Source organism: Stylophora pistillata, chromosome 2 (genome assembly GCF_964205215.1).
Source record: "Stylophora pistillata chromosome 2, jaStyPist1.2, whole genome shotgun sequence".
In the NCBI taxonomy this organism is placed as follows: Eukaryota; Metazoa; Cnidaria; class Anthozoa; order Scleractinia; family Pocilloporidae; genus Stylophora; species Stylophora pistillata.
Window position 1 is genome coordinate 17,089,493 of NC_142520.1, and position 13,844 is coordinate 17,103,336.

The following is a 13,844-nucleotide window of genomic DNA, read 5'->3' on the forward strand; positions in this document are numbered from 1 at the left end:
AGGGACGATTATATGGAAACCGGGCTTTGGGGTTCCCTTTCTCGAAGCATTCACATTTTTGTTATTTCATGTTGTTGTTTTGAAGAGGGAAATTACATAGAATGTATTCAGAGCACTGAAAAACAAACGTAACGAAGTAGCGCAACATAAAACGAAACAAAATTTGCATCATTTTACCAGATTTCTCAATTCATCTTATCCGACAGCCCATCTGTAACAATTCCATTGTTTAGGTTTGGCGAGAGGGGCGAAAAACTCTGTTGCGCTCGCTCCGCTCCCCTGAAAAACGCCATTAAAGAACAGAACTTTTGAAATGACCTTCAACTTTTATAAAAAATCACAAGTCCAGCTCAACTTGAAATTCAGGGCCGTCCCTGTACCCCTTCCCAGACAGAGTCAATAACACTGCAGATAAAGCTTAAGCAAGAATCAATACTTTCCTGACAAAAGACTCAAGCGTAAGGTCTAAAAGGTGTTTTATTGAAGGCTATGGTTTATGGTAAAGATGACTCCTTTATTTATAATTTTATAGCTTGGTACAATGTTCCAAACTCGGTGCCATGTCCCTCTAAACGCCACTTTTATGTTCAGGTTATTCTTACTGTAAAAGCCTTGTTTGATGATCGCATTTGGACCATGCTGTTAAACAGTTTGAATATCACGTGCTACAATGAGCTGGATTTCTCAAAATGAGTTAAAAAATCTACAAAAGAACAACAAAATTAAACTCAAAACACTACCAAATATCTAACTTAATGATATTCTTAGACCTTTCTTTTTAATTTATTAATTCTTTTTATTTTATATTCAAGAGAAATATCAATAATATAAGCGTAATATGCTTGGACGTCACTTAAAGCCCTAATGCCTGTCATGCTTGCAAACGAGTTAAAGAATCTAAGAAATGAGCTAGGTTATTGATAAACTACAAAATCTCTGATTATCAGATGTCAACCTGTGTAGTTTTTTTTTTTTTTAAACTTTAATGCGATCACTTGTTCTATTCATTTGTTTATTCATCGACTAGAGATAACCATGGAATTTAGTGATTAGATCCTCAGCCTGAGTGCGAAATCCTCGCTAGCGAGTTTTGCAGAAAACTATTTATATTGTTTTCCTACCGATTAACTCATAACTGACTTAAGTACCCAAACGTTTGTCTAAGTTATATAATGAATCCTCCCGATCAGTCGTGGCAAACGTCCTAACATTGCGAAAGTAGACGTCACCTTACTTTTAAATTACCATAATGCTTGAAAACGAGTGATAAAGATTCTAGAAATGAAATACTTATATCACTTAATACCTGAACACTAGTTGGTAACGTGCTATTCCGTAAAATGTTCTCCTTTTTTTATGCCATTTTTATTCTTATTTACTTTCATTTAGAGATACTGATAAAGCAAACAAAACAAAACAAACAAACAAACGAAACGAAACAGAACAAAACAAAGCAAAGCAAAGCAAAGCAAAACAAGGCAAAACACAACAAAACAAGACAAAATAAAACAAGACAAAACCAAACAAAAGCATACAAGCAAACAAAAAATGCGACATTTTACTCTGATCGCTCACCAGACGAACTGTGGAACTAGGTTGCGTTATTTAGACTACTGTTATTAAACCTCTTTTAGTTAAAGTCTTGACCGTAGATTTTTCCTGAGTTTTTTTTTAGATAATCTGCAGTCCCAAATAACCGTCACTGTTATTCTTATTGACTGAAATGCTTGAAAACGAGTCAAAGAATTCTAAGAAATGAACTATTTGGATTATGAGGATACTACTAAGTATCTGCCGTGTGAAAGGTACAGCTGTCAAGTTTTATAGCCACATTCTAAAAACTCTTTTTTAGTCTCAAAATGCGCATTAGGTGTAAAAATACTCCTAAACGTGTTTTGAGTTAACAATGAGCCACAGAGCTTTGCTATACTACTAAATCTCTTGACATACTTGCCTCAAGATCATACTAATTTTTTCTCTAATATTAGTTGATTTTTTTCTTAAACTAGAGATACCTATGACACTTAACCGTCGATACGCAATCTAAGTGCTAAACATTTGCTTTTGTTAATATGATATATGTCATTTTATCAAAGTACGGTTTTTAAAAAAAAACTGAGGTAGAACCTACTCTAGAAAAAATTTATTCAGGAAATTGAAATATTGAGTCCCCCCTAGACTAGAAGAAAGCCCCGAAGAAGGCTAAAAAGTTATAATTAAAATCAGCTAATATTCATATTTAAAACCACTGAGGCATTTTCCTACTCACTTTAAGTTAATCTTGTGTACTGTTAATGATAGGAAAATAACTTCATTAAATAAAAAATCAGCATGCGTGATTTTCAGTGTTTAGCCGCTTCCCGGGTGAACCTGTCCGGCAGCTTAACTTTCTGTCTCAAATTTATGATATCTTAGTATATGCTGGAAATAATAGACCCACAATATCAGCTAGTTAGACATATATCGCAATTGAGCACAAAAAAAAAAAATGGAATCAGACCAAATGAACTCTGAAACAAAAACAGAACTGCCACTACACGCCTATTCAGAGATAGCGCCCAATATCTTTGATACTAACTATACCATGCTACCAGTTATATAACTAAGGAATCAATTAGGGAAATGAAAAAACAAATGTCAGATCGTGTTGACTAAGATATTTCCACAGACACTGTACTTGATCGTTACTAGAATTACTTTTTTCTATTTCTTGAACTATTTGTTTCTTTACTCCAGCCCTGACGGTCTTTTTGCTGATGAAAAGAGGAAAAGTACACAGATAAATGATTTCAAAACATATATAATTATTTCATTACTTGACCTGCCTATGAAATAGTCAAATAATTTAGTAAAAAAACAGTTTGTCAAATAATTTTTTTATCAAATAATTTTGTAGCTTTGGGCTGTCTGTTCCAGCCAGGCAGCTACAAAATGGGATAATCAATTGCCATGCCAACCATTTAAGCGTACAGTCAGGCTGACATTCCCGCAAAAAGTCAAGTAGAAAGTCAAGCTGATAGACACAACAGCAGTTAGGCAGACAGCCTGCCTGACAATCAAGCAGTTAAATAGTTAGATCATCTGTCAGCCATGGTCAGCCCAGCAGTCATTAGCTCAATGTAATCTGAATGCTTACTCGTCAGCTGGCCAATTGATCTGTCAGCCATACTGTTATATAAAAACTCGTTACGTTGGCTAACTTAAATTATCAAATTTAAACTGTTTCACTAGTCAATAAGCAGAGTAAATAACTCGAGGAGGGCAAGTAGATGTGAGTTAAAAAAGGATATGCAGCACAGGGCACTCATAGAGCCCGCTAGCCACACAGGACTCGTTTTTATTTCACTTTTTTGAAGTTATACATCGCCAAAATCAGAACACAGATCGACGCGTATGTAAAACCGTAACCAGGACATTATAATCATTAGTAGTTACAGTGCTATGTTCTTCGCCAGAGCCCGCTTCAGTTATATCAATTGCAGTCAGAATCTCGATTTTGAGCCTTGATAGATCGACCATAAGCTTTAAATAGTACATGGAAGTTTAATCTGTTTAACTGGGAAAGAAAGCCAGTGGGACTCATACATATATTAGGAGGTTTAAGTAATCAGGAGGCAGCCGTCCATGCATGTACACGGCAATGCATCAGGACAAAAATAAGATATTTTAACCCTTCATTTTAAATTATATATATAAGACTAATGTCGTACAGTGTAACTTTGATAAGATATCGATCAAAACGCGAGTTGTTTTCTAGGCTTTGTTTTCCACACCCCTTCAGTTAGTGGTATTCAGTATTAAAGCAAACATAATAAAGATTTACCTTGGCTCAAAAACAGAGAACTAAAGCCTGGTATCAAACACCTCTTCCTCCCCTGGATGAACTACGAAAAGACACGGAAATACAAAATATCGTAATATGAATATATTATTTCTAACACAATGCTCGCTTGTCTGTGTTGAAGTGTTTATCAAAATCATTATTTATATTTTCTCTATTTAGTGTACATTTGAGCAAGTACCTGTCAAGTTATAGATGTTATAAAAAGGGAGTCACTCAACAAATTCAAATGTGACATACATCAAATTTCAGTATTTCAAGACAGATTTTGGCTCCTTACTAAGACGAAGTATAATAATAGCTAGTGTTTTCATTTTTCTCTCGAATCAGTCACTTCTGATGTGGATCACCACGTTCCGACTTTCTTTAAGCGATAAGTTGGAGTGATTATGTGTCACTTTATGAACACTTTGACTCTATGTTGGCGGATTTAGAGGGTATTTTACCTTCCTTTCCCATCTCTAAGTCAGGCTCAAGCTCCTTCTCTTCCTCTTCAACTCTTTGAACATCTGAAGGAGATGATGTATTTGACAAACACTATGTTAGTATTGAGTTGTTCAATCTTCTTTCTATTTAAGCATGTTAAAAAATCATTAATTTTTCCAGTGAATGTAAAGATGAAAGATATGCTTCAATAATTCAACCTCTTGCCCTAACCTCATGAGTGACCGATCAAATACCACCTTCTTCTTTACCTTTGTCACTAAGTAATGGAACCTCTTCACTCTCCTCTTTCTCCTCAGCCCCGAAAGCTGTGTAATAGCAAAGTTATTTGTTATAATGAAGTATAAGTATCTTAAAGGTGATGCATAGAAAGTAATTGAGTTACCATCATTCTGACTGTGTGGGTTAACACCAATGTCGTCAAATATATAAAGTGGTCTTCATAGTAAACCTAACCCATGGCCCTTCCATTAAGCCAACTAATTGCTCCAATTAGCTCTTAAGTCCAAAAAAAAATATAGAAATGATAATGAAGAAAACTTGCAATGTATGCAGAAAAAACTGAACCTACAAAATGATGTCTATTTGAATACTTGTAATCGACGAAGTGATCGAGATGTTGGGAGAATCACTAAGTAATCGAGAGAGTTGAAACGCTCAGAGTTAAAAATTGCGACCCCTAAAGCCTTGGTGAGGGACCACCAGTTTAACCAATCTCCATTGTCTCTGTTCCCTCAAGTAGTGAATTAATGCATATTCAAGGCCTACCCGTCTATGCCCCTCAACCCAATCGAAGCAGAGAGTCTAAAATGACCGTGGCCAAGTTAGACGTAAGATGATGTGTGTACTCAAAGATGCAGTAGTCCTCATTCATTTAATCTTGTTCGTTTTAAAGGAATTCAAAAGATATATTTTTTTAAAGTTTCTATTAAGTCGAATATATTTTTTTTTATTAACTCATCTAGAGCGTTGTTATCTTGATCGACCAGTCAAACCCCACCTTTACCTTTGCAACTTGGCTCTGGAATCCCTTCGCTCTCCGCTTGCTCCTCAGATTTACCTGTTGTGAGATAACAAACGGTTAGTGATTAGAACTAAGTAAAGTCGCTCAAAGCGACGAATAGAATGCAATTAAGTAACCCTCATGGCCACTGGGTAGGTCAACACAATTATAGTCAAATTAATAAGGTGCGTCATATAAAAGAACCCGGAAAATGGCCCGCAAGTAAGCCAGGTACATGGCCTTGTTGGCTTTTAACTTCATACAAAGAAAAACGAAAACAAACAAAAAACAAGAATTTGCACTGTATGAGGTATTAAAGAAGCGTGCTATATAATGCACCGTTCCGTAAGAACTCATCGCTTTTACCTTCCTCAGTTGGGTCTTCGGTATCAGGATTTTTTTCTTCCTCTTGACCTACAGAAATACGTCATAAACAAAAGGTACTCATAGAATGATGTTACTGTTTTTTTGTTTTTGTTTTTTTGTTTTTTTTCATTTTGGGAAGATCATCATTATTCAAAACAACGACAACTTCAAAATTTAAAGGATTAAGGAGAAAAATGACCCATTAGATTCACTCCAAGTAGCGGTATGTATAAACCTCCATGAATAGGAAATAAATATACCTTATTAGACATTTTGTTGTGTTACTGTAGCATCGCTGAGTTTTTTCACGAGTTGTACTGTATTTTGACGAGCCCGTAGTGCGAGTCAAAAGAGAGATAACGAATAAAAATACTCAACGATACTGCACAACAAAACGTCTAATAAGTTACTAATTATCCAACAGACCAAATTCTTATTTAAATGCAGGCGAATTTCGCGGATATTCATTTACGGGGAGTGCGTGACAGAAGTATACGAAGCGGAACGGAATTGGCGTGTTGTCGTGTTGCTGTTTCTACTTTCTTCAATAAATGATGAAATTTCCTAGGCGTCTAGCTTTTTTTCTTTATTCGATTAATCTAATAAACTTGGATTTATATTTGCCAGCCACTCTGACTCTTCGTCGTCAGAAATATGACTCAAATTGTCCACCATTTTTTTTCCAAACCTCAATCCAAATCTTTGCTTGCGCGATGCAAGAAAAGCTGTCTAGCCGGTTCTCTAGAGTACAAATATCGCGTGATACTTGTACACGTGGACGGCGTTATTTACACTCTACGGAGTGTAGTTGGATAATAAAACCTATTTTTATAAGGCCGATTCGGTGAAAGCCTAAAGAGAAATAGGCGTACGTTTTGGTTTGTTTTGACACTCGCGAGAGTAAATATGACGGTCAGCCGCGCCGCACTCGTCCCGGAATTTTTTGGTGATATTATAAGTAAACATTTTCACAAGAGAGTACACTGTTCAATTCAAAATATGAATAACAAAGCTTGTACGCTCACGGAACAGTAAACAATAATAATCAACTAGGAGCCTGTAATGGCATTTTGTTTTTGCCAGCTCCTTTTACTGTCCTCAATCTCGACTAAGCAAACTTAGGGAAGCGCGTCCAATGTTGCTATGTGACGTCATATTGGCATTGATCATCTGACGGCGGCGTATACAAGAGAACAGTAGAGTGATAGAGATAATTGCACAAAATATAACCATAAACCCACACTTCATTTAGTAAGTCGAATGTAAAGAACTGTACCTTGTGTACAATGAAGGCTGACAAAATGTACTTCATGGATGTGTCCCAAAGCAAGTGTCCTGCTTTTTTCAACAGGACATTGTGGCCGTAAGATAACATCGTGGGCAGCGGAAAGACTGCTGACCACATGAATGCTAGTTTTGTAGCAGTTTGCTGCGGCAAATAGAATAACATGGTCACCCCAAGCGCCATCTTGCTCCATGTACGTTAAGTAATCAGCCCATGATGGATGTCCATGGACGAAGTGAAGCAGATCTGTTCCATCCGGCTGAGAGAAGAGTAAATTAGAGAACGAAACTTAAAGTGTAATGGGAATGGTACACTGGACGAATTTGAGGACGTTGGAAGGAATCATCGGTTTAGAAAATATCAAAAGGATACTAAACAGTAGTAAGAACGGACAATAACCGATCAAAGTTATGAACTCAATGTTCTACACTGGATGTAGCAGTCTATTTGCCCTATTGAAACATCAAATGTCTAGTGTCCACTTTATCCAGAGTCAAGGCTCCCCAGTCGGGACTGTCCCATCTGGGGGGAGATTCAAACGTAAAGTACTTTTAAGAAACCTCGGGTTGGCTGCCTTCTCCACAGGACAAAGCGCTTTTGACACGGAGGTCTGCATTTTGCATTCATCCGTGACCCGGACATGGTTTCTATTAAAAATCGAGAACTACAAAGCGTGTTCTATGGGTCATCCGACATATTAAACAATAATTCCCCAGAATAAAGGTGACTAGAGCTGGGTATTTATCGAGGCGAGGAGGCAAGGTAATTATCCATCACCTTCACAGACGCTGAGGTAGAAAATTATTTACGTATATAGCAGAAGGCGGTGAATGGTACTTATTAATCACTTACCATAGCCAATGAGCACGCGGTGTGGTTTATACTAAAAGCTGATGTCAGAGTATTTATGATCTTTATTAACCCCTACAGGAGGAGTAGTGATGTGTTGGCCAGTTGGCCCACATGGAGATCTAACGTTCATGGTGCTCCTAAAGTAATAGTAGTTACATAGAGTGTAAGACATCAACTTACTAGTTTAGGGTTTTTTTTGAGGTACTGGACCAATATTTGTCTTAATTCGTCGTGTTTGATCTTGATTCCCATAGTAATTTCCAGTTGATCTGACAAAGCAAAGAACATACAGTTTCCTGATCCTTCATTGTCGACAATTCTGAAGCCTTTGTCTGAAGCAATTTTCTTCAACTCAAGTTTTAGGTCTGTCTTGTCATTGACTTTGCTTGCATCGAGTTGCATCTGTTGAAGCTGAGCAATTAACTGGACAGAACCTAAGTGGACAAACGGATGAATAGACAGAGGATAAGTACCACCATGCCCGTGATTAAAGGAGGACCAAAGAAAAAAAAATATCTACAATGTAAATATTTTTTTTTAGGTTTCTGCAAGTTCTTAATATTAAGTTTTCTTGATATATGGAGGAGCGTTACAGAAAAGGAAGTAAAAAAAGAATTCTTAACGCCTCGGTTTTCAAATTTCATTAAATCGCACTAAGTCATTTCTCCAAAAACTTCCTAGGAGATTAAAAAGATCTACACTTCGCCCTCCAAAAGCCAGATATTTTAGTCCAATACTTTTTTTTAGTTCATAGTTAAAGTAACGGGTTACTTTTGACCTAGTTAGATGAAGCTTGGATAAATACAATGAGATTATGTATACAAAACAATCAAAAAATGCTCAAATTGCTGTCAAAACTTATGTCGTTTTTCAAGAGTTAGTACTTTTTATTGGTTCAAGTGTTTTCAATTCGTGGCGCTGCGCTCCGAGATTCGTCTGTAGTTTTTAGCTTCTGACGCGGCATTTTGGTTTCAGTTACTATCGATTTTCTCGAAAATAAATCAATATTCAGCCAAACAAAACATGTAGCGGTTGGTTTCATTGTAAAGCCCACATAGCTTGAGAATATGGGCCGAGTCAATTTTATGGCTGCTGCCACGATATTTCGAAAATTTTTCAATTTTGGCCACATTTGTTCTTGAGCGTTAGTTTATTGTTTTGTAGAGTGATTTATTTCCCCATTAAACAGACAAACCAAAAACCCGGATGTCAAAATCATCGTCATAATCTGTTTCAAAGAACAAGTAGATTAAACCATGTCATGATGCTGATGGTTGGTGTTTTCTTTTGAAAGAAATTCTTCTCAAATGAAGTTTTTACATAAGTTAATATTCGTGTACATTCAATTATTCTTTGATTCATGAAATAAGATTGTAAAGCCTAGTTTATAAGTCGCGCTACAGCCGACTTTTCTTCAGACGAATTTAATTCAAGATCCCACAGGCAATTAAATTCGACGATGGCACGATGTCTAAAGCGAATTCAATTTGTCTGCTAAATTAAATTCGTTTTAGACGTTTTATCCGTCTTGGCAAGACGGATAAAATATCGAGAAGGCGTCTTCAGTTTTAACGTCGCACTAGCGTCGCGTCGAATGAAATGCATACATTTTCTTAGTTTATTTTGGCGAGCCCGCAGTGATCCGTGGCGAGCCCGCAGTGACCCGTGGCGAGCTTTTCGAGTGACACCCCTGACCAGAGACACTGCATTTAGGAAGAGTATTAAATTCGACCGTATTGATCCCGACGCATGCAACCACACCACGATTTATGTCGATGGAACGACGAATTTAATGGAATTGAATTCGTCTGAATTAAATTCGACTGTAACGCGACGTATAGACTAGGCCTAAGTTATCCAGTAAAGGCATTTTAAAAAATATAAGTATAATAAAGAAAAAAACAGATTTCATTTTCGGTCAAGCTTACTGTTCGTTTTATTGTCAGCAGAGGACTCGCGTAACTTGTACCAAAGTTTAATAAAACACGATCGATCACTTAGTTGAGTTATCAAGCAAAAATATATACATATAGAGAGAAAATTTAAAAAGATAATAATAATAAGGCTAATACTGTTGCCAAGGAAATTTGATAGCACTCGTGTCTCTCTTTTATTCATTCCCATTACATCATTTCTTCCAAAGCATTGGCGATTCTTAGAAATAGTTGTAGAAAGCAGTTCAAGTGGGATGAATGGAATACTAATCTTGTGCGAATGAAGCGGTTATCTATGACTTGCTTTCATATTTCATTGATAAACTAAAATTTAAAATTAAAAAAAAAGCAAATAATAGGCAAGGAATTTTATTTCGATTAATAGGACTTTGTACCTGAAGGAGATATGGCGTCTTCCCCTCCACATGCTTGTTCCACTGCTATCGATGGAGTAAATGATTTTTTTTTTAAGTAGAGTTATTTATCAAGTAACAAATTAGAAAACTTGATACCCTGAATGGTTACTGTCAATACACATTACCAGATCTGTGTCATACGGACGACGCAGGTATAATTTTTAGACAATACGACGTATATGTTACTTATATAAACGGATGATCATGAGATTCTCACAAGCGAGGTTCAGAAAGTGCGTTAAGAAAATTGTCATCAGGATTTTTCGAGTTGATTTAGTTTCTCTATGGATTCCTCTGGCAGTTATCAAACAAAATTGATAACACCAAATTTCTTCCCACCTATGTCATATGGGGAAACCATTGCTTAATCTTTACTTACTCTACATATGATGCACAATCCTCGCAGTAGATAGCGCTACTTAAGCAATAGCGAAAATCAGACCTGAAAACAATCAGGCCTGTACAGGACTCGAACCACTGACCTCTACGATACTAGTGCAGCGCTCTACCAATTGAGCTAACAAGCCAACTGAGAGCAGGCCGCTAAGTTGATTCGTAATAAACCCGTGAAAGTGATAAATGAGATACAATGAAATATATGAATTTCATATATTTTGCACTGCGGTATTAGATACATATGATGCACAATCCTCGCAGTAGATAGCGCTATTTCAGCAATAGCGAAAATCAGACCTGAAAACAATGAGGCCTGTACAGGACTCGAACCACTGACCTCTGCGATACTAGTGCAGCGCTCTACCAATTGAGCTAACAAGCCAACTAGGAGCAGGCCGCTAAGCTGATTCGTAATAAACCCGTGAAAGTGATAAATGAGATACAATGAAATGTATGAAGTTCATATATTTTGCACTGCGGTATTAGATACATATGATACACAATCCTCGCAGTAGATAGCGCTATTTAAGCAATAGCGAAGATCAGACCTGAAAAAAATCAAGCCTGTACGGGACTCGAACCACTGACCTCTGCGATACTAGTGCAGCGCTCTAGCAGCGCTATCTACTGCGAGGATTCTGCATCATACGTATCTAATACCGCAGTACAAAATATATGAACTTCATATATTTCATTGTATCTCCTTTACTTATTCTATAGTGCACAAACTTATGTGTCAGAGCATGGTAAGGAATGCTATGATTTCATTCTAGATATCTCAGTATTTTCAAGAGCTACCGTTTGGTAGACTAATCAATTCTGATTAAAATGATTGAGTTCAGAGGTTTCCCATTTCATTGTCCACCGTACTAATTTTAAAATGACGTATCAATAAAAATAAGTGAACGGATAAAGCACAGACCTGGTTGCGGAGCAGGGAACTCAGGGGATTCCGCTTCTGGGATTTCTTTCTGTTTTATTTCTTGCATTTCAATTTGTTCTCCTATGGGAAAGAAATTGCAAAACAAATGGGACTACGAATGGGGCAGAATGAAACGAGAGACAGGTACTACACGCAGAGCCCCTACCGAAGAGGGGAGAAGACTTTTTATATATAATTACACTGAGAATACCCATATTTTACCGTTGTTAGCATCTCACCTTGAAATCTGATCTGTCTCTGCTGATCATTTTCTGCTTCCTCTGTTCAATAGAACAACAGCAATAAATTTGTACTGCTCTTCTCTAACCGGAGAATAAACTTATGTCAAACTTTTCGAAATATTGATTTTGAAAAATAGTTCTAAATGGCCGCTTTGTATCTTCACCTTGGAACTAGAAACGTCTCTTTATATCTTAAGAATAATTTAGAAAATTCCGTTATTCTTCATAATTCAAGAAAATTTGCAAACTGAATTCAATTAGATCCTAACAAATACCTTTGAAGACACCAGCCAACATAAATTGGGATCAAATCATGATTTCAAATGGCGTCGTTGCCCCTTTTGAATTCGTTAATTTATTGCTTTGTCACCAATTCTACCTTTAAACTTAGAGTCACTCACATGACTGATTTCATCTTACCTACTTCTTCTCTAGCAATTCATGTTCTTGATAACAATCCTGTTTTCACATTTTGCTTCTTACACCTTTGTGGTTTCAATAATTAATTTATTCTATTGGAAATAATGTCTGTTTTTGCCATTTCAAAGTAATTTCACCCTTATCCTCTTTGAAAAACTGATAGTATAGGTAAATAGAACATCAAACTAAACCTTCTTGATTTTTTCCCCTGCTGAAAATAGATCGAACATTGGCCCACAGCTTCCTCAGTTTTACTTTCAACACGGCTTGCACCTAAACGTTAGAAATTCATGGGCTTGTTAGTGATCTGAATGGGTATTATCAACCGTGAAAAAGCAAGCAAGAAAAGAACTGTACAATCATTTATTGCATTTTGATCTATGCGACTTTTGTGTCTCTATTTCGGGTTATTTCGCAAAAAAAAAACTCCTCTCGAATGAAATGTGATGGTTTCAAAATATTTCTTGTCCGTCAGGGAAAAAAGAGACCGTCGTTGAAGTAAACTTATCGCCAACATCTCTGAGGAACATCTATCGGTGTTTGTTTCAAACAATTATCTTGCAGTGTGTCTGTTAACCTAAAAATGACAGTTTGTCCTCTTCCGAAGAAAGATAAAAATGTTACCTGTGGAGTAGAAAGGGTATACAGCAGTGGGTTGATAGCTGAATTGATCGGCAGGGCGAACACTGCAATCCACACCGCCAGATCACCAGGTGGATCAAACGTTTTCTCGACGTGCGACTTGATGCCAATGGCAATGATTGGTATCCAACACAAGAAATCGGTCAGAATAATAAAGAAGACTCTCTTAGCAAGTGCCCTTTCTCTTTTGGCCTGTGCACTTTGTGCTCTTGCTCGTATTTCACGAACAGTTCCATGCGCACCGAGCCGTCTGCTTGAAGACCACGATTTCAACAAGATGGCAACATAAGCCACCATAATGAAGATGAAAAGAGAAAAATTTAGCACGATAAAGATAGAAGTGGAGTATTCCCAGCCTTCTTGTAATTGCGGGGAAAGTTGCAGGGGCAGGCACACAACGTTCTTGCCATAATACCAGTCACCAAAGTAGTGCATTCCAGACAAGGGAAGGAATGCCATAATGCCTCCCACCAGCCAGATCACTGCGCACATTATACGAGTCTGCCTCGGTGTAATTTTTGCAAACGTGTAAGGAAACACAATGTTCTTGAGCCTGTCCCATGCAATCAGAGAGATCATCATAACTGACACCTCACTTGAAAGGACAGACATGGCGCCATTGAAATGGCAAAACCAACCGGTGCGCCACTTATAGTCGTGCATGTAGTATTCCCCTGACCATTCGAGGTCTTTTATACCAATAATGATAAGGTAAATACCCATGATGCCATCTGATATACCCAGATTCACCAACATGATAGACTGGACCATATTGCTATCAGGGAAAAAATACTGCCACCCAACTACAAACAGAGACCCAAACAACGACAGGAGGCCGACAACCCAAAGACTTCTCCGTGGAGCAAGGTTGCGGAACATGGATTGACAGCTTGCAAAGTTGTCATTGAAGGAATATTCGCAATCTGCATTCTCTTTGAAAAGATCAAGGTGACAGCACATCAGATTGGTGTCCAGAGTTCTGGAGTTCGAAAAAAGAAAAGGAAATTTTAAAAGGTGCATAGGACATTGAGAACGAAATTATATAGATATAAAAAAAAATCGGCAAAACAGTGATTTTTGC

At 37.2% G+C, this 13,844-nt stretch overlaps 1 protein-coding gene and 1 long non-coding RNA gene across 2 annotated transcripts; both read right to left on the bottom strand.

The window, feature by feature from the left end:
- Positions 1-4,287: 4,287 nt before the first annotated feature.
- LOC148737443 (uncharacterized) lies at positions 4,288-5,347 on the bottom strand. The gene is made up of 3 exons (XR_015996481.1): positions 5,292-5,347; positions 4,537-4,593; positions 4,288-4,350 (listed from the first exon to the last, which is right to left on the bottom strand). It is a non-coding gene; the product is annotated as an uncharacterized LOC148737443 (long non-coding RNA).
- Positions 5,348-5,601: 254 nt separating this feature from the next.
- LOC148737444 (uncharacterized) lies at positions 5,602-13,534 on the bottom strand. The gene is made up of 8 exons (XM_088749303.1): positions 12,746-13,534; positions 12,313-12,394; positions 11,699-11,740; positions 11,460-11,540; positions 10,121-10,165; positions 7,972-8,225; positions 6,931-7,198; positions 5,602-5,702 (listed from the first exon to the last, which is right to left on the bottom strand). Exons 1-8 carry the CDS (start codon positions 13,532-13,534, stop codon positions 5,602-5,604), a joined length of 1,662 nt encoding a protein of 553 aa, XP_088605429.1.
- Between the last annotated feature and the right edge of the window lie 310 nt (positions 13,535-13,844).

Excerpts from the sequence above, each read along its gene's own strand:
- LOC148737444 (XM_088749303.1), bottom strand. The coding sequence starts at position 13,534 with ATGGTCCAGTCTATCATGTTGGTGAATCTGGGTATATCAGATGGCATC. Across the intron at positions 11,541-11,698 it reads GAGACAGATCAGATTTCAAG|GAGAACAAATTGAAATGCAA; the intron begins GTGAGATGCTAA and ends TCTTTCCCATAG. Across the intron at positions 10,166-11,459 it reads GTTCCCTGCTCCGCAACCAG|CAGTGGAACAAGCATGTGGA; the intron begins GTCTGTGCTTTA and ends CTCCATCGATAG.